Source organism: Hypanus sabinus, chromosome 3, assembly GCF_030144855.1.
Source record: "Hypanus sabinus isolate sHypSab1 chromosome 3, sHypSab1.hap1, whole genome shotgun sequence".
NCBI lineage: Eukaryota > Metazoa > Chordata > Chondrichthyes > Myliobatiformes > Dasyatidae > Hypanus > Hypanus sabinus.
Window position 1 is genome coordinate 29,103,209 of NC_082708.1, and position 20,004 is coordinate 29,123,212.

Consider the following 20,004-nt stretch of genomic DNA (forward strand, 5'->3'; position numbering starts at 1 on the left):
GGATGTGAAGTGATGGGGAAAGATCTGAAGGGTTAAAGGAACATTAGGGGACACTGTAGCTTCAAGAGCAAATTCCACTGCCTCAAATGTTGTCGGGCAAATCCATTAGTCACACTAAAACCAGGGTTCCCAACCGTTTTTTATGCCGTGGACCCCTAACATTAATCAAGGGATCTGTGGACCCCAGATTGGGAACCCATGCACTATCACAACAATGATCATATTTGCCCTTAAGGCAGACTTCTGCATCAAATATATGAATGAATTTTGCAGATTACTGAGCAAAATTATACAGGTCAAAGCATATAAGGTGTTGTTGGATGGGATAAAGTTCTGGATCATTTATGGGTTCAAGATTCCAAAGACATATGGAGGAGGAGATGGAGAATGAAGGTGAATATTTCCACTGATCAGAAAGATGGTAACATGAGGACAAGATTGCAAAAACTAATAAAAAGAAAATCAAAGGAAAATTTAGAAAGCTTTCTTCAAACATTGGAATACGCTCACATAAACTTGAAAGTGAGCAATATCATATCCTGTGTGGGAAGTCAGCTGTAGGCATGCAGCTGATGGGTTACAACTCAATTCCTTATCTAAAAAAATTCCAGGATACTAACCATAAGACAAAGAAGAATTAGATCATTCAAACCCATTTAATCTGATCTTGGCTAATTTTCCCTCTCAACACCATTTTCCTGCTTTCTCCATGTACTGTAAACCTTGACACCCTTATTAATCAAGAACCTATTGACATTCACTTTAAATACACTGATGACTTGGCTTCCATAGTTGCCTGTGGCAAAGAATTCCACAGATTCACCAATATCTGATTAAAGGAATACCTTGTCAACTCTATTTTAAAGGCATGTCCTTCTATTCTGAGGTTGTGCCCTCTGATCCTAGAAACTCCCCTATTGGAAATATCCTCTCCATGTCAACTCTATCTCAGCTTTTCAAATAAAATAGTCATAGCCTCTACACACACTGTTGACCAAAGCTTTATGTGAAACAACAGAGCATGATTAACTCAAAAACATAATAGAGGATTCTGGTTAATTGGGCCAGTTGTTTATTTGGGACAACTATTAAAGAACAAAAACTAATCAAGGAAATAGTTAGAATTCCCATTGTTTATTTGGGACACAATGCTGGAGACTAAACAGTTTTTAACTAGTGTCAGTTGCGTGCACTTGTGAGGTCGTCAGACACTACACTGTACTTAGAGTAAACAGTTTTTAAAAAGCATCAGTTGTGTGTGTTCGTGTCAACTGATATTTGGTGAGAAATAGCAGAAAGACAATTTGAAACAGGAGAAATTCGGCAGATACTGGAAATCCAAAACAAACACACAAAATGCTGGAGGAACTCAGGAGGACAAGCAGCATCTATAGAAAAAAAATAAACAGTCAACATTTTGTGTCAAAACCCTTCTTCACAACTGGAAAGGGGAAAAGGGAGACAGAATAAAAAGGCGCGGGGGGGGGGGGGGAGAGAGAAGGTTAATAACTAGGTGATATGTGAAGCCAGGTGGTTAGGAAAGGTAAATGGCTGGAGAGGAAGGGATGTAAGAGAAGAGAGTGGACCATAGGAGGAAAGAGAAGGCAGACGGGGAGCCAGTGGAGGTGATAAGCAAGTGAGATGAGGCAAGAGACCAGAGTTGGGAACAGAGGAAGAGGGAAGGGGGAGGGAAAACATTTTTTAACCGAAAGGAGAAAATGATATTCTTGGCATCAGTTTGGAGGCCACCCAGACGAAATATAAGGTGTAACACACACAAAATGCTTGTGGAATGCAGTAGGCCAGGCAGCACCTATATGAAGTAGTACAGTCGGTGTTTCAGGCCGAGACCCTTCGTTAGGATTAACTGAAAGAAAAGATAGTAAGAGATTTGAAAGTGGGAGTGGGAAGGGGAAATCCAAAATGATAGGAGAAGACAGGAGGGGGAGGATGAAGTTAAGAGCTGGGAAGTTGATTGGCAAAAGGATAGAGCTGGAGAAAGGAGAGGATCATGGGACAGGAGGCCTAGTGACAAAGAAAGGGGGAGGGGAGCACCAGAGGGAGATGGAGAACAGGCAAGGAGTGATTGTGAGAGGGGCAGAGAGAGAACAGAGAGAGAGAGAAAAAAGGGGGGAATAAATAAATAAGGGTTGGGGTAAGAAGGGTAGGAGGAGCATTAACGGAAGTTAGAGAAATCAATGTTCATGCTATCAGGTTGGAAGCTGCCCAGACGGAATATAAGGTATTGTTCCGCCAACCGTTACGCTGAACACCTACGCTCTGTCCGCCAGAGAAAACAGGATCTCCCAGGGCCACACATTTTAATTCCACGTCGCATTCCCATTCTGATATGTCTATCCATGGCCTCCTTGACTGTCAAGATGAAGTCACACTCAGGTTGGAGGAACACCACCTTATATTCTTTCTGGATGGCCTCTAACCTGATGGCATAAACACTGATTTCTCTAGCTTCCGTTAATGCCTCTCCTCCCCTTCTTACCCCATCCCTTATTTATTTATTTATCCCCCCCCTTCCCCTCTCTTTTTTCTCTCTCTGCCCCTCTCACAATCATTCCTTGCCTGGTTTCCATCTCCCTCTGGTTCTCCCCTCCCCCTTTCTTTCTCCCTAGGCCTCCCATCCCATGATCCTTTCCCTTCTCCAGCTCTGTATCCCTTTTGCCAATCACCTTTCCAGCTCTTAGCTTCACCCCTCCCCCTCCCATCTTCTCTGTTCATTTCGGATTTCCCCCTCACCCTCTCAAATCTCTTACTATCTTTTATTTCAGTTAGTCCTGACGAAGGGACTCAGCCCGAAATGTAGACCGTACTTCTCCCTATAGATGCTACCTGGCCTGCTGCGTTCCACCAGCATTTTGTGTGTGTTGCTTGAATTTCCAGCATCTGCAGATTTCCCCGTGTTTGCGCTTTGAAATATAAGTTGCATCTCCACCCTGAAGTGGCCTCATCGTGGCACAAGAGGAAGCCATGGACCAACATGTCGGAATGGGAATGGGAATGGGAATGGAAATTGGAATTAAGACATTTAGTCACTGGGAAGTTCAGCTTTTGGCAGATGGAGTGGCAATGCTTGATGAAGCAGTCTCCTAATTTATGATGGGTCTCACCAATGCAGAGGAGGCCCCATTGGGAGCAGTGGACGCAACAGATAACCCCAGTAAATTTGCAGGGGAAATGTTGCCTCACCTGGAAGGACTGTTAGAGGTGAGGGAGAAGGTGAACGGTCAGGTACAGCACTTTAGCTGTTTGCAGGGATAAGTGTCCGGAGGGAGATTAGAGGGGAAGAAGAAATGGACAAGGGAATCATGGAGGAAGCTGTCCCTGTAAAAGTGGAAGGACGGGGGGGGGGGGGGGGGGGGTAAAGACGTGCTTGGTAGTAGGATCCCTTTGGAGATGGTGAAAGTTGAGGAGAATGTGTTGGATGTGGAAGTTCATTTGTGATAAGTAAGGATAAGTGGAATTCTATCACTGTTAAAGCGGTGTGAAGATAGGGTGAGCTCAGATGTTCAAGAAATGGAGGAGATCTGGATGAGGACAGCATCAATACTGGGCAATGGAAGGAGGCCCATTCTACGAAGGAGGGCATCTCTGATGGAGAGGAAGGGAAAGCTGCATCCTGGGAACAAGAGGCTGCAGAAACAAAGGAACTGAGGAAACGGAACTGCACTTGTACAGGAGACTGGGTAAGTATAGTCAAGATAACCACAGGAATCGGTAGATTTGTAAAAGGTGTCAGTCGACAGTTTGTCTCCAGAGATGGAGACCAAGAGATCAAGAATGTAGAGAAATCTGAGAAATGGACCAAGTGAATTTAAAGACAGGGTGGAAGCTGAAGGCAAAGCTGATGAAATTGACAAGCTCAGCACTGGTGCATGAAGCAACACCAATAAGGCATTTATATAATTGAGAAAGAGTTGGCAAGCATTACTGGGTAAGGTTTGAAACATGGACTTTTCTGCATACCCATTAGAAAGGCAGACTTAGCTGGGGCCAATGCAGATGCCCATGGCTACCCCCAAGTCTAGACTAGTGGGAGGAGCCAAAGGAGGTATTGTTGAGGGAGAGGGTCAGTTCTACCAGACAGAGGAGGGTGGTGGTAGAGGAGATCAGGTTAGTTCTTTTATGGAGAAAGAAGTGGAGAGTTTTAAGGCCTTCTTGACAGGAGATAGAATTATAGAGGGACTGGACATCCAGGGTGAAAATGTGGCGTCATGGGCAGGGAATGGAAAGTTAGCAAAGAGATCTTGGGTAGAAGTGAGCAGTGTGGGGTAAAAGAACTATGAGTTTGGTAGCAATGCGAGAGAGTTTTCCAGGAGTTGATGAGATCAGGGATGGTGTCGGAGAGAGTTATCTGATGGTCCACAGCAGGGTCCGCTTCAAGGGGTAGTTATGAGGTGGTGTCAGAGTTGAAAGTTAGAGGTTAGTTTGCCATACTACAACAGCACTGCCTTTGTCTAAGGGTTTGATCGTAAGGTTGGGATTGATGTAGAATGGAGGGCAATGGCGTTCAGAGGGGTAAGCTTCAAAGAGGAGAGAGGATTGCTGAAGTTGAATTGGTTAATGTCTCATTGGTAATTCGACATGAGAAGATCCGGAGTGGGGTGTGCAAGATGTGGAGGAGGGTTGGAGACAGGAAAAGGGGTCATTACTGAAGCATGTGGAATGCTGGCCAGAGAAGTGGGCTCAAGATGAATTCAATGGAAGAGTTCAACATCATGGCGAGAGCAGAGCTCACTGAGGTACAGGTGAATGGGGGTGAAAGGGGATAACGGTAAGGCCCTTGCTGAGGACAGAACGGTCTGCCTTGGGGGGGGGGGGGGGAGGTCAAAGGAAGGGTGAAAACACGGCAAGAATTAGAGCTCGGATCAGAGGGGGAAAGAGAGTTGGCAGCACCATTGGTGGATGTTCACCCTGCTAGGTGTAGTTTTTCATTGATTCTATTGTGTTTCTTGTACTTACTGTGATTGCCCACAAGAAAAGGAATCTCAGGTTGTACATGGTGACATAAATGTAGTTTGATAATAAACTTACATTGAACTTTTAAAACTATTTCCATGAAACCAGCTAATAGGGGCAGCTGTTCAATATGGTCAAAATGTACTGGTGCCGGTGTATCTCTATTAACTATAATCCACTGTACCTTAACAGCATTCATGATAGTCATACAGTCGTAGGTGGAATAGGACATCATGCCAGAAATAACCAAACATGATAAATGAATAACTCATTTGGATTATGCAACCTGTCAAGGAAAATGACTATAAAGACTATAAGACATAGGAGCAGAATTAGGCCTCTCAGCTCACTTAGTCTGCTCAGCCATTCCATCACAGCTGATACATTATCCCTCTCAACTCTATTCTCTGGCCTTCTCCCAGTAACTTTTATGTCATGACTAACCAAGAATCTATCAATCTTCACTTTAAATATACTTAATGTCTTAGCCTTCACAGCCATCTGTGGTAATGAATTCCACAGCTTCACCACTCTCTAGCTAAATAAGTTCCTTCTCATCTGTTTTAAATGGATGTTCCTCTATTCTCAGGCTGTGCCCTCTGGTCCTAGACTCATCCACTATAGGTAACATACTTTCCATATCCACTTGATCTAGGCCTTTCAATATCCAATAGGCCATATGCAGCCCAACAAATACATTATAAAGCCTCAGCATTACAGCCTTGCTCTTAATTCTAGTCTTCTCGAAATGAATGTTAACATTGCATTTGCCTTCCTTATCACCAACTCAAACTGCAATTGCACAAGAACTCCCAAGTCCCTTTGCACATCTGACTTTTAACTTTTATCCAGGTTTAGAAAATACTCTGTGTCTTTATTTCTTCTACAAAAGCATGAGCATACACTTTGATGCACAATATTCCATTTGCCACTCCTTTGCCCATTCTCCTAACGTGTCCAAGTCTTCAACTCTACCTGCTTCTCCACTTTGTACCTTTTCCTTATCATAGCAAATCAAATTAAATTTAACCACTATTGCATAGTACAAACACTGAATTTCATTTAAATCAAGTGTATGAAGAGTATGTGTGCTAAATAGAAATGCAAACTCTCCAGTAATAAACTTCAGTTAAAATGATCAGAGAATTAAAATGCAGAGAATTATTTCTACATTTCAGATTTTTTTTTGACAAAAACAGTTAAAGAATGCACACATCCATAAAAAGCCATGTAATATATGCCAAACAAAAACAGGAGAAAATTTGCAGATGCTGGAAGTCCAAGCCACACACACAAAATGCTGGAGGCAGCACCTACAGAAAAGAGTAAACAGTCAATGTTTCAGGTCGAGACCTTTCAGCAGGACTGGATGAGGAGTAGAGTTAAAAACATATATGCCACTTGGACTAAATGACCATTTTAATAACTTTTACCTGTTCTGTTCACTTCTTTCATCAATCTTTAATCCAATCCAATCCTTCTTGAGGTACTGGGTGGTCAGTTTCTGCAGAGCCTAAAAATCATAAAAATAATTTGTGTTTGTAAAAATATTGCTTATAAACAGCATAGTTTATCAAAAACCACAGTACCTAACATTAAATGAAATGCTTAAAGCACATTTAAGCTAGTTAACATTTTAACTCTATAGCAGAGTACTACTAACCTGTATGTATTACATTCATATTCTATGTCTTCCTGTCCTCACTTCATTGCACTTCAAATGAAATAATTTGCAGAATCAACATGTATTTGTGCATTTTTATGAACTAAAATGAAATGAAATTAAACATGCAACACAATATCCATATACTTAACTTTTAAGGTTTATCCTAGTGTGATTAAACAGAAAATAGTTCAAAACTACAAACTTTAATAGAAATGTAAAAATTCCATTCATGCACATAAGACATCATAGAATATAAATAATGTACACAGAATAAATGTAAAATGTACAGTATGTATGCTTCAAAAGGGCAGCATTTATACTGCTGTCTTAAAAAAAAGCAGGGTGAGCTGCCTCAAAGACTATCACCAAGTAGCGTTCACACCTATTGCAATGAAGTGCTTTGAGAGGTTGGTCATGGCCAGAATTAATTTGTGCTTAAGGAAGGACTGGACCCATTGCAATTCATCTATCACCAGAGCAGGTCTACAGCGGATGTCATCCCACAGGCTTTCCACTCAAGTTTGCAGCATGTAGACAAGATATATAATAGACTGCTGTACATCAATTAAAGTTCAGTATGCAACACCATAATCTCCTCACTACTAATCAAAACCTGGGTGTTTGTACCTCTCTCTGCAACTGAATCCTCGCCTTCCTAACCACACCAGTCAGTGTGGATCAATAATAACATCTCTTCTTTGCTGACAGTCAACACAGGTGCACTATAAGTTAGCAAACTGCTCACTCTCTCTACTCATGACTGTGGTTAGGCACAGCTCAAATGCCATCCATAAATTTGCAGATGACACCACTGTTGTTGAAGGTGGCATAAATAAGTGAGGGTTGGATCGGCTGGTTGAGCGGTGCCACAATATTGACCTTGTACTCAACATCAATAAAACTGATAGTGGCCTTCAAGAAGGGGAAGTTAGCAGAACACACTGCCCTCATTGAGTCAGCAGTGGATAGAATGAAGATCTCCATCCACCAGAAGCAGGATCTCCCACTTTTAATTCCACTTCCCATTCCAGTATGTCTATCCATGGCCTCCCACACAGTCATGACAAGGCCACACTCAGAAACAACACCTTATTTTCCATCTGACTAGCCTCCAACCTGGCAGCATTAACATCGATTTCTTGAACTTCCGGTAATGCCCTCCCCCCACCTTTCACCACTCCCCATCTCCTTTTTCCTCTCTCACCTTATCTCATTGCCTACCCATTGCATCCCTCTGGTGCTCCTCCCACTTTTCTTTCTACCATGACCTTCTGTCGTCTCCTATCAGACTCCTCCTTTTTCACCAATCAGCTTTCCAGCTTTTTACTTCATTCCTCCCTCACCCGGTTTCACCCATCACCTTGTGTTTCTCCCTCTTCTCCACCCATCTTTTAACTCCACCCTTCATCTTTTTTTTCACCAGTCCTGCTGAAGGGTCTCAGGCCGAAAGGTTGGATGTACTCTTTTCCATAGATGCTGCCTGGCCTGCTGAGTTCCTTCAGCATTTTGTGTGTGTTGCTTGAATTTCCAGCATCTGCAGATTTTCTCTTGTTTGAGAATGAACACCTTCCAGTTCCTGTATATCAACATCTCAGAGGATCAATCCTAGCCCAACACATTGATGCAATTGCAAAGCCAGCACACCAGGAGCTCTACTTCATAAGGAGTTTGAGGAGATTTGGTATGTCACCCAAGGCTCTTGCAAATTTCTACAGATGTACAGAAGAGAGCATTCTGACTAGTTACACCATCGACTAGCATGTAAGTTCCAATGCACAGGATCACAAGAGTCTGTAAGAGGATTGTAGATTTAGCCAGTTCCATCACAGGCACAACCCTCCACACTACCAAGGGCTCAGGTAGTGGCATCTATCACCACCCTGGACATGCTTTCTTCTCATTACTCTCATCAGGGAGCAGAGACAGGATGGTGAGGAATGACTTGTACTCAATGATCAGGGAACAGCTTCTTCCCGCATATTCAGATTTTTGAACATTTCAACACTATTTTGCTATTCATCTTTTGCACTATTTCAATGTTGGATGCATTTCACTGTATGTTTCGATGTACATACAACAAATAAAGGTAACATTTATTTTTGTAACAGTAATTTTTATGTCTTACTGCTGTCACAAAACATACGTCTGTGATAATAAACCTGATTCTGATAAGAGATCACATCTTCAGAATGAAAAGGCTGGGAATAAAATGGATTATGAAAACAATGCAAAAAAGAGGGGACAATGCAAACCAAGTGGATGATAAAACATTACATTCAGGCAGTTTTTCCATCATAATTGATTCAATTGAACTATTTGTACTTGCCGGTTTTCATATACAGACTCTGACTAATTAACAGCGGCCAGATATCTTGCTTGAATTTGACTCATTGAGCCCTTTACTAAATTTAATATAAAATGTGCACACAAAAAACCTTTATATTCAGCAAAACACCTTCTTGCTATGTACATAAAAAGAAATTACTATGAGGTAGCAGACTCTAAAACAATATATAAACCTCCAAGTCAAAGACAGTTTTTAAAAGATTAATGCTAAAAGTGGCAATGTTACAACTTCAAAATATAATAATGCACCAAGCAATAATGGAAAAAAATTATAGAATATAAATGCCCCACACTATTTACAAAATTATAAATGCATTTTGCCAAACCAGCAAAGCAGCAGGAATGGCCCAGAACTTTTCATCAAATTCAGCGCTAAGTAAATTATTTTGAATATAAAAAGCCAAATAGAATTTACTCAATGTGCACAATGTAATATGCCATACTAAAGCTAATGCAGGCACTCAAGAAGCAATAATAGCATTAATGCAATAATAGAATCAATATTTGATCCAGCCTCTTGTTAAGTACCTACTTTATATTTCTGCTTTCTTCCAATGACCATAGTCTACTTAACTGTGACTCCTATAGTGTGTCAATAAGTAAGCAGTATTCCAGCCCTGGTCTAAACAATATGTTATAAAAGTGTACCACAACTTCCTTGCTCATGCATTCTAAGCCCAGTTAATAGCTCATCTTATATGCCTGTTTCACAATCTTATCCACCTGCGCTGGTACCTTCAGGGATCTTTAGACTTGTGCACCAAGGTCCCGCTAATTGCTCAGTGCACCTTAGGGCCCCACCATTCATTGTCTATGCTCTAACCTTCTGGGTCCTCACAAAATGCATCATTACATACTTATCAAGATTAAATTCCATGTTATTGTTCTGTTCATCTCAGTAACTTAGAATCAAAATTATTATCAGGTTTACTGTCATTGACATACAATATGTCATGAAATTTTTTTTTGTGGCTGCAATACTGTGCAATAGATAAAAAAATACTATAATTTACAACAAGAAATATATACAGTGGCTTGCAAAAGTGTTCAGCCCCCAACCCTTTGGTCTCATAAATGAGTATTACAACTAGAGATTCTGATAAATTTAACTGAGAATTTTTATTTGTGAATCACATGACTTTTTTTTTACAGTAGAGCTCAAACCAGAAAAAATTGTAAAGCATGAAGAATTATAATTTCAAAAACTGAAATGTCAGCAGTTCAAAAATATTCCTCTCTCTTTCCTCAGTCCTTAGTTGAACCACCTCTTGCAGCAATTACAGCCAGTAGTCTTCTTGGTTAAGTCTCTGTTAGCTTTGCACAACATGATGGAGCAAGACTTGCACATTCCTTCTTGCAAAATTGCTCAAGTTGTTCAAGTTAGTTGGGGAGCAGTGGTGGACAGTAATCCTGAGATCTTGTCAGAGATGTTTGATAGATTAAGGTCAGGGCTCTGACTGGACCACTCAAGGCCATCAATTTCCTTCATTTGAAGCCAGTCCACGTTTGCTTTGGCAGTGTGTCTAGGATTATTGTCCTGCAAAATGAACTTCCTCCCCAGTTTAAGTTTTCTGGCAAAGGCTAGCAGGTTTTTAATCTAAAATCTCTGCATTTAACAGCATTCATATTCCCATTAATCCTGACCAGATTTATAGCCCCTACTGCTGAAAAACATCCCCATAGTATGATACTACCTCCACCATACTTTACAGTAGGGATGGTATTACTTGACTAATACGCAGTATTAGATTTATGTCACACGTACCACTTAGCTTGAAGTCATCTGACCACAAGACATTCTTCCACATCTTTACAGCATCTTCTAAGCAATGCTTTGCAAAGTCTTTACAGACATGGATGTTTTTTTTTAGCCAGCGTTTCTTCCTTGCCTCTCGTCCATTTTTTTTTGTGCAAGGCCTTAGAGATTGTGGAGACATGAATTTCATCTCCAGTTGCAGCTCATGCAGAGTGACTGTTCGTGTCATACTGCCTCTCTTAAAAATGCCATTCTTCTCTGGTGACAGTGTATAGAGGGGTAGCCTGACCTAGGCGGTCTAGCTGTGGTTTCATAATGTTTTCCACCTTTTCATAATGCACTGCACTGAGCTCTGTGTACCCTTTCCCAGATTTATGTTTCCCTATTATCATTTCCCTGACATCTTTTGAATGCTCTTTTGTCTCTATTTTGGTTTAGTCTGTTGAAAATCTACCATACTATTGGGCCCTACAGACAGAGCGGGTATTTATTTTTATGAATTCATTGAAAACAGGTGATCCTCCAATTTCCTATATCAAATTGGCTGAGTTGGTGAGGTGATACACATTTTGCACTTGAGAAAAGTTAACAAAGGGGATGAATACTTCATCAGCCTCACAATTGTGGTTTTTAATTCTTAGTAAATTAGACAGGTTTTGGGAATTTTTCTTTTGATTTGAGATAATGCATAATGTTTTGTAGATTAGCTCAAAAATCCTACTTCAATATATTTTAGATCTAGAAAATGATTAAGAGTTGAATACTTTTTCAACGCACTATAAAATTATATATAAAAGCACATACTGCTCACTATCAATAATGCCATCAATTTTGCAATCAGCTACACAGATTACATTCACATCCATATTAATAATGCATCTAACATAAAGCAAGAATCCCAACACTAGTTCCTGTGGTATATGAGTGGTCACAAATTGCCGATCACAAAAACAACCCTCCACCATCAACTTTTCCTTCTCACTACCAAGCCAATTTTGCATCCAATTTGCCAACTTCCTCTGGATCCCAAAAAGATCTTCTCAAAAGGCTTTACTGGTAATATCACTCATGTTATCTTCATTAATTCGCATTGTCACCATTACAAATAAAAAAAAATCTAACTATTCTAGATCTCTCCTCAAAAGTCATGGTGAACGTCTTTGAATAATCTCTGCCTGTCCATTTGTAGACAAATCCCATCTCTTGGAACTTTTTCAAGTATGTCCATATCACCAACACAAGAGATGAAAATGCCAGAAATATTCAGGTAGAATCTGTGGAAACAAAGTTAACAATCAGGTCCAACAACCTCAATGAAGATAAAGGCTAGATACTGAATTTATGAATTGCTTCTCTTTCCACAGATGCTACCTGACTTGGTGGGGGTGTGTGTGTATGTATGTTTATTATCCTCCAGTCATCTTGCTCCTTACCTATATGTAACACTTACCCAACAGGCTGGTATATGTCTAGGGGAATAAGGAGATCCAGCCACTCACCAACCCACCTCCCGTACACACAGGTGCTGTGAGAATCGAGTTTTATGCCTTGCGCCCGCCAACAGTATCAAACCCACAACAAATACCGTTATGACATACACTTTAAAGAGTTTACTAAAATTAAAAGAGTAGTAGGCAATACAATATATATACATATACCAGGAAAAAAACAAAAGGCGCCAACTTATCAAAGTTCAGTCTGTTTAGTGCACTCGTTGGAGCTCAATCAACGAACCATTCGACCCCTCGTCGCTTGCCTCCGACCTCCACGTCTTCGCACCTAGGACCATGCCCGGGGGTCTTCCGAGCAGTGCAGTGCACGTCCACCTTCCTCAATGTCTTCCTCCCGCACTCTCCTCCCACCAAAAAAACCCGCGAAAACCCCTCCCCCAAGTTCCCAGCATCACAAGACACAATAACATTCCCCCTTGATTAACAAATGAATACAATTACCATATCAGCCATTCTAAAGTGAAACAACGGTGAGAGAAACACTTATCCGACAAAGAAGCATTCCTACTTGTAACAAACCAAAGAGGCCATTTTGAGTAACATACACAGGACATTGTACATTCTCTCCCCACCAGCAAATGTCATGCCCTCATGGCATTACTAGAGTTCCCCAAAGCTTCTTGCAACACACAAAACCCAACCCAGGTGCAGAAAGCAGTGGCATAACTACCCAGAGCAGTAGAAATCACACTCGGTTCTCCCGGTACCACATATGTCAACCGCTCCGGGGGGCGCCTAATCCTCTGAGATCTCCATACCCCTTCTGCCCCACTGGGCTCCCTTGTCACCTGCGAACCCACTGTCTCGGACACCCCAGGTCTACCTCTTTACCACACCATCTAGCTACCAATTCTACCTGCCCAATACCCTTCACCGAACTTAAACCCCTCACTATCACGTCTCCCGAAACTCGAAAATCCACTCCGCTCACTACGCATGCGTACTGTACTGGTACATCTTCAAACTGGCACCAACGAGTAACATACACAGGACATTGTACATATATGACAAGCAAAGACTTAAAAACATCAGAACCTATTTTCCTCCTTTGCCTGCAATACAGCTCATGTCCTGACCATCTATCTATCGACCTTTAAGCCCACCAAGACATCTGATATCTCCCTTTTATTGGAAACTGTTCCAATGAGATGCAATGCAAGCTTGAAGAATCATGTCTCACCTCCCATCTGGGAATGTTGTAGCCTTTGGGACTCAATATTGAATTCAAGAATTTCAGATACAGTTTTTCATGTCTGTCAGAAATAAGTTAATTCTACTGTAGAATTATTCATCTGCTATATCAACTTGGCTCTTCTGTTTTCACAGCAAGAATATGGTCTTCAGCATTTCTAACTGTCCCCTCTATTTTAGTTCTCTGCAGCTCACAGCTTTTAGATGCTCTCCTGTTTATTTTACCTTCAACTGCCTTCAATAATTGATCAACCACATGGCTTTGTGAACACTACAAAAGCAATTCTGGCCTCACCATCCCTCCTTTACCCTCTCTGCAACTTAAAGAAAAGACAAAAATGACTGGTCAAAGTAAAATAGAAATGTACAGAAGAGGAAGGCATCACAAATGGACAGTATTGAGGTCCTTATTAAAAGCTAGATGTTCACATATTGAAAGCAGTTCAGAGAAAGTTTAACAGATCATTACTGGAATTGGTGATTGATCTATTATTGTGCCTGTATGAAGATGGTCCTACCACAGAAAATGCTTAATCTTAGGAAATACAGTTGGCCAACTGGCTGCAGTGTCAGTGGGTGAGCATTTTGGAGAGAGTGATGATAACTAACTTTCAAGATAGTTATTGAAATGGATATGAATGGATCTGCAATTAGGGGCATACTAATTTCAACATCGCAAAACAGGAACTGGCAAATGTAGATTGGGAGCACATACTTGCAGGTAAGACTACAAGCCTGATAAGACAGTCATTCAAAAGTGAAACAGTGGAAGTTGAGAGCCAATGAGTACTTAACAAGATGAAAAAAAGGCTAACAAGTCCTAAGAAACTTGGATGTCAAACAGTAGAGGGTGAAATAAAGAAAACAAAACAAGAAGCACATATGCATCCCTGGCTTACCTCCAGTTTCTCCTGTACCTTTTGGTCTGGTAGCTCATTCCTTCTAGCAAACCTTTCAGCTATTTTAGACTCTTTCTCTGGGATCATGTTACTTAATTCCTATACAGCTTTAGTTTCCTTCCCAGACTTAAAAAATACTTCTCAACCTAGTTTTTAAACACTTCTAATTATACAATTTTTTCTGTATCATTCCTTTTACTAAATACATATCTAGATTTGAATGAAGTAGCCAGGTTATCAAATGTGCTCTTTAATTAAAGCTGTTGTGTAAAGTTAATAAATGTAGAAATTATATTTCAATAAAACCAAAATCAAGATATTGGTGTTCAATAGGTGCTATGCCTGACCCTAGACAGGTAAATTTAGCAAACATTCTGGACCCTTAGTGGCAGCAACTTCGATGAGAAATCAATCTACATTAAAACTTCAGTACCAGGCAAACTATTCAATAAGCTAGTTTTTAATTTTATTGTATAATGTGGTGCAAGTCTAAAACAATATAGGGAAACCTCTCCAAGAGACATAGATAATTTTATGAAAACGATAAATTGCAGCCTTTTACTCCTTTGCCTGCTCCTATTTAATACTCAGGAAGAGTTCACAAAGATCAACTTTTAAACTTATTGCAACAGAGAAAGATGTTGCCGCGTGGCATCTAGAAACAGAAATTTGATTCTGAAAGTATTCAGACACTATACAAACATTAACAGAATCATAGTTTTTCTAATATTAAATGAAGTTATTCATTGTACACAAGAGCTGCTGTGAAAACAGATAATGTTACACAAAGGCTAAGTTCATTAGTTCTGGACAGGTGGCCATTCCAACGCTTAATGTGACACTGCACTGGCATCTAAAGCCCGCCCACAATAGCACTAAAGACGATTATGCAAATATGGTGTTTCCCACAATTTTCCCAGGAATAGGAGAAGGGCTCCATGTGGAAGAGATGATTGTTCATCAGTCATGTGGAAAAACAAACCCAATGAGAAGCTTTGTTGAGGATGGTTTGCTATCCAGTCAGTTCAATGCTGTTCAGTGACTATTAAGGTCATTTTCATTAAAGAGATAAATAACCAAGTAAACAAAATAGTTTAATTTATAATAAGTGACAATGTAGTTGTATAAATCTTACAGTTTTCCTATCTCTTGTAGATGTTACTGGCAAATATATGAATATAAACACAGCTTAGTGGAACAAAACACAAAAAGCTAAATGACCATTTTTTAAAAGAGAACTGCAAACTATGTGCTGTAATACAAGTGAAAAGGTCTTAAAATAATTTCAACAAAATTAAAGTATTACAGGGTAGGGTTAAATTTTGTGGCACAGAAAATAAATTCAGTCATGGAAGTACCCTCCTTACTACCAAGACTGTTAACTTTCCCTACCAAATGTCCTCTGATTCGACCACATTTTACTTAACATTAAAACCTTCAGCCACACTGTTAGTAAATCTAGTCTTGAGTTTTTAAAAGTTTGCTGTCCATATTTTAACTCAAACTACAATATTTTTCCATCTATCTTGTGCTTTCAAACTTAGTTTGCCTATAACATGGATGTTTTATTGGATTGAAGTGCTAGTAGTATTTTTTCAGAAACTTCCTTCCCTGGGATCAGACTTACAAAGATTCAATAAACAAAGTACAGACAAGGCTAGAAAGAAACATATGAAAACAGAAAAAGGTTCAGACTATGACAGGAAAGAACCAATTACCAATTTAGGAGTGAATCAGTAGATAAGATCAAAAATAATAAAAAAGCACGATCATGACTACACAAGGCAAAGAAAATAGAACAGAAATAGAAATAAAGATAATCTGACTGCCATGGAGATAAGGCTGCACGAAAACATAGGGACCATACCACATGTGGAAAAACGGTTGGAAGAAATTGGCCAGCAGAAGTCTAATGGCAGTAATTCTAATATTTGCTGCACATTTTTTTTTTACCAAGTACATTACCCCCAAATTCTATAGTTTAACCAAATTTAAAGCCCTGAGGTAAGATTTTATGAAATGACCCTGAAATTACAGTTCCTGGCAGCATTATAGAAATATACTCCTTCCACTCATGCAAAGACACAACAAATCCACGTCAAATGCCTTTCACCCTCCTGCTCAACCTATGTATTAGTTCCAGTCAAAAGCATCTAGATTTTAAAATTCACCCAAGTAGAGATTAGAGAATGAAGAGGGAATCTCAATGCAGCCTATTGAATATTAAAAGGTCTAGGTAAAGTGGATGTGGAAAGGATGTTTTATATAGTGGGGAAGTCTAGATCCAGAGGGCACAGCCTCAGAATAGAGTGACATCCATTTAAAATAGAGTGGAGGAGAAATTTCTTTAGCCAGAAGGCAGTGAAACAGAAGAATTCATTGCTACAAAAGTTTGTGGAGGCCAAGTCATTGGGAATATTTAAAGTGGAGGTTGGTGAGTTCTTGATTAGTCAAGGTGTCAAAAGTCATGGGGAAAAGGCAGGGAAATGGGGCTGAGGGGGATAATAAATCAGCCATGATGGAATAGTGGAGTAGACTCGAAGGACCAAATGGCTAAATTCTGCTCCTATGTCCTATCGTCTAAGTTTTCAATTTGCTTTATAGATTGAAAACTTTACTCACCGTCCTAGCAGCACCCCTCCCATCACTATCCTTGAAAGAAATTTCACTTGAATTTACACTGGTATTCTCAATTTAAATGTAATTCATATTGTAACTCAATTATTTTTGCAAATAAAAGCTAGTTTTCTCCATGAATGACTACTTCAGGTTTAGCAGTAAAAATACAATTTTATTGTATATACAACGTAAGAAACAGCCTTATGTGGCATCTTTCTAATCATTGTTAAGGACTTCAATCAGGCTTTTTCAAAGAAATCTCTGCCCATTTGTCCTATCAAATGCAGCAAAAGGAGTCCAAACACACACAATCACTATAATTAGGATCACCTACTGTTCCATCCTTGGTCGTATTTTGGAAAATCTGAGCATCTGGCTGCCCTCTTTCTACCTGCACAGAGGCAGAGGCTAAAGAGGAAGATTCCAGAGAGAAGGACAACAAAGAGGTGGTCAAGGAAGGCAGAGGAACTGCTACAGGAATGCTTTGAGTCAGTGAACTGTGCTATGTTCAAGGGCTCAGAGGATCTGAACGAATACACCCATTGGCAAAGACTTTACAAAAACAGTCATAGACAAGCGTGTCCCACAAAGTCATTCAGCAGCTTCTCCAACCAGATGCAAGAGCATTCTTCAGGAGCATCCATCCTAGCTGAAGTGCTCACTGATATCTTTAATCTCTCACTTCAGCAGTCTGAGGTACCCACCTGCTTCAAGTAGGCTACAATTATACCAGTAACCTGCTTCATTGACTATTGTCCAGTAGCACTTACATCCATTGTGATGAAGTGCTTTCAGAGGTAGGTTATGAAAAGTATCAACTCCTGAGAAGTGACTTGGATCCATTCCGATTGCCTACCCTCACAACAAGTCAACAGCAGATGCTATTTCATTGGCTCTTCACTCAACCCTGGAATATCCAGACAGTGAAGATGCATACATCTGGATGCTCTTTACTGACAATAGCTCAGCATTCAATGCTATCATCCCCTCAAAACTAATCTATAAGCTCTAAGACCTAGGTCTAAATACCTCCTTGTGCAACTGGAATCTCAGTTTCCTCACTTGCAGACCCCAGTCAGTTTGGGTTGGGAACAACAACCTCCATAATAATGATTGATGTACCACAAGGCTAAGAGCTTAGCCCCCAGCTCTACTCACTTTATACTTATGATTGCGTGACTAAGCACAGCTCTAATGCCATATTTAAGTTTGCTGACAACATCACTGTCATTGGCTGAATCAAAAGTGGGGACGAATCAGCATATAGGAGGGAGATTGAAACTCTGGGTGCATAGTGCCACAAAAACAACCTCTTACTTAATGTCAGCAAGACCAAGGAGTTGATTATTGACTTCACGAAGAGGAAATCAGTCATCAGATGATCAGAGGTGGAGAAAGTCAGCAACTTTAAATTCCTCAGTGTTGTCCTTTCAGATGATCTATCAGAGTTACAAAGAAAGCATGGCAATGCCTATACTTTCTTAAAGGTTTACGAAGATTGAGCATTCCATCTAAAACTTTGACAAACTTCTAGAGATGTGTGGTGAAGAGTATATTGACTGGGTGCATCACAGCCTGGTATGGAAACACCAATGCCTTTGAATGGAAAAGCCAAGAGAAAGTAGTGGACATGGCCTAGTCCATCACAAGTAAAGCCCTTTGCACCACTGAACACATCTACATGGAAACCTGTCACATTCATGATCAGAGACCCCCACCAGGCCTTGCACTCTTATCACTGGGGCCATCAGGGAGGTACAAGAGCCTCAGGACCCACACCACCAAGTTTAAGAATAGTTATTACTAAACTCACGCTCTTGAACAAGAGGGGATAACTTCACTCTCCCCATCACTGAAATGTTCCCACAATCTATGGACACACTTTAAAGTCTCATTATTTCAGGTTCTTGAAATTATTTATTTATTATTATTACTTGTTTCTTTTTTTTTCTTTGTACTTACTGTGTATGCCCACAAGAAAGTGAATTTCAAGGTTGCATATGGTGATATATATGTACTTCAATAATATATTTACTTTGAACTTTGATTATAGCATATAACAGATCAATGTTTTTAAAGAGGTGAAGTAGCTGAAATAGATTTTTTAAAATTAAGAAACAACCATCTCATGTTTAGTTCATCAGTCCCAGCAAACAATCAGGATTTAAATTAACTTAAAAGAACTTAAACCAAAATGGTCACAGCAGCCACTAATGCAGAAACACAACTTACTTCTTATTTTGGTTGGGTTCAAAAACAATTTACTCTAAACTAATTGCAGGTTACAGTAATTTAAAGTTCAAAGGTCAAAGTAAAATTTGTTATCAGTGTACATACATGTCACTACATACAACCCTGATATTCTTTTTCCTGTAGGCATACTCAGCAAATCTATAGAATAGTAACTGTAAACAGGATAAATGAAAAAGCAAGAGCAGAGAAGACAATTGATAAAATACATCTATAAATAAAGGGCAACAAACAATGACAGCATGAAATAACAAGATAAAGAGTCCTTAAGATCATTGGTTTTGGGACTATCTCAATAGAATACAGTTATCCTCTTTTGTTCAAAAGCCTGATGTTTGAGGGGTAAGTAATGGTTCTTGAACCTGATGGGGCGAGTTCTGAGGCACTTGTACCTTCTATTTGGTGGCAGTAGCGAGAAAATAGCATGGTCTGACTGGTGAGGATCTTTGATGATAGATGCCGCTTTCCTACGACTGTACTTCATGTAGATGTATAATTTACATTTTCTCAATCTTCCATATTTGTTTGGCTGATTTCAGGCACTTGAATTATTCCACGAATGAACAGAATGCTATTAATAACATACTTTAAACTTTTCATCTCAAATTAGCTTAATTTACCAAGTCACAAGTAATGTTGCGGTTAAAAGTATTGGGTACAATGTAGTTCTAGGATGAAGTTTAGCAAGTAATCTGGAAGTAATCCCATTCCCATATGCCAGTCCATGGCCTCCTCTCCGGCTGTAATAAGGCCATACTCAGGTTGGAGGGCCAAAACCTTATATTCTGTCTG

The 20,004-nt window shown here is 39.9% G+C and overlaps 1 protein-coding gene across 4 annotated transcripts in view; it reads right to left on the reverse strand.

The window, feature by feature from the left end:
* LOC132391140 (F-BAR and double SH3 domains protein 2-like) overlaps positions 1-20,004 on the reverse strand; it is a 245,080-nt gene that overhangs the window by 145,664 nt on the left and 79,412 nt on the right. For all 4 annotated transcript variants that reach the window (XM_059963959.1, XM_059963958.1, XM_059963960.1 and 1 more), the window contains one exon: positions 6,408-6,487. In XM_059963959.1, the coding sequence (XP_059819942.1) occupies positions 6,408-6,487 (80 nt within the window). Of the gene's footprint in view, positions 1-6,407; positions 6,488-20,004 lie in introns of those variants that run through there.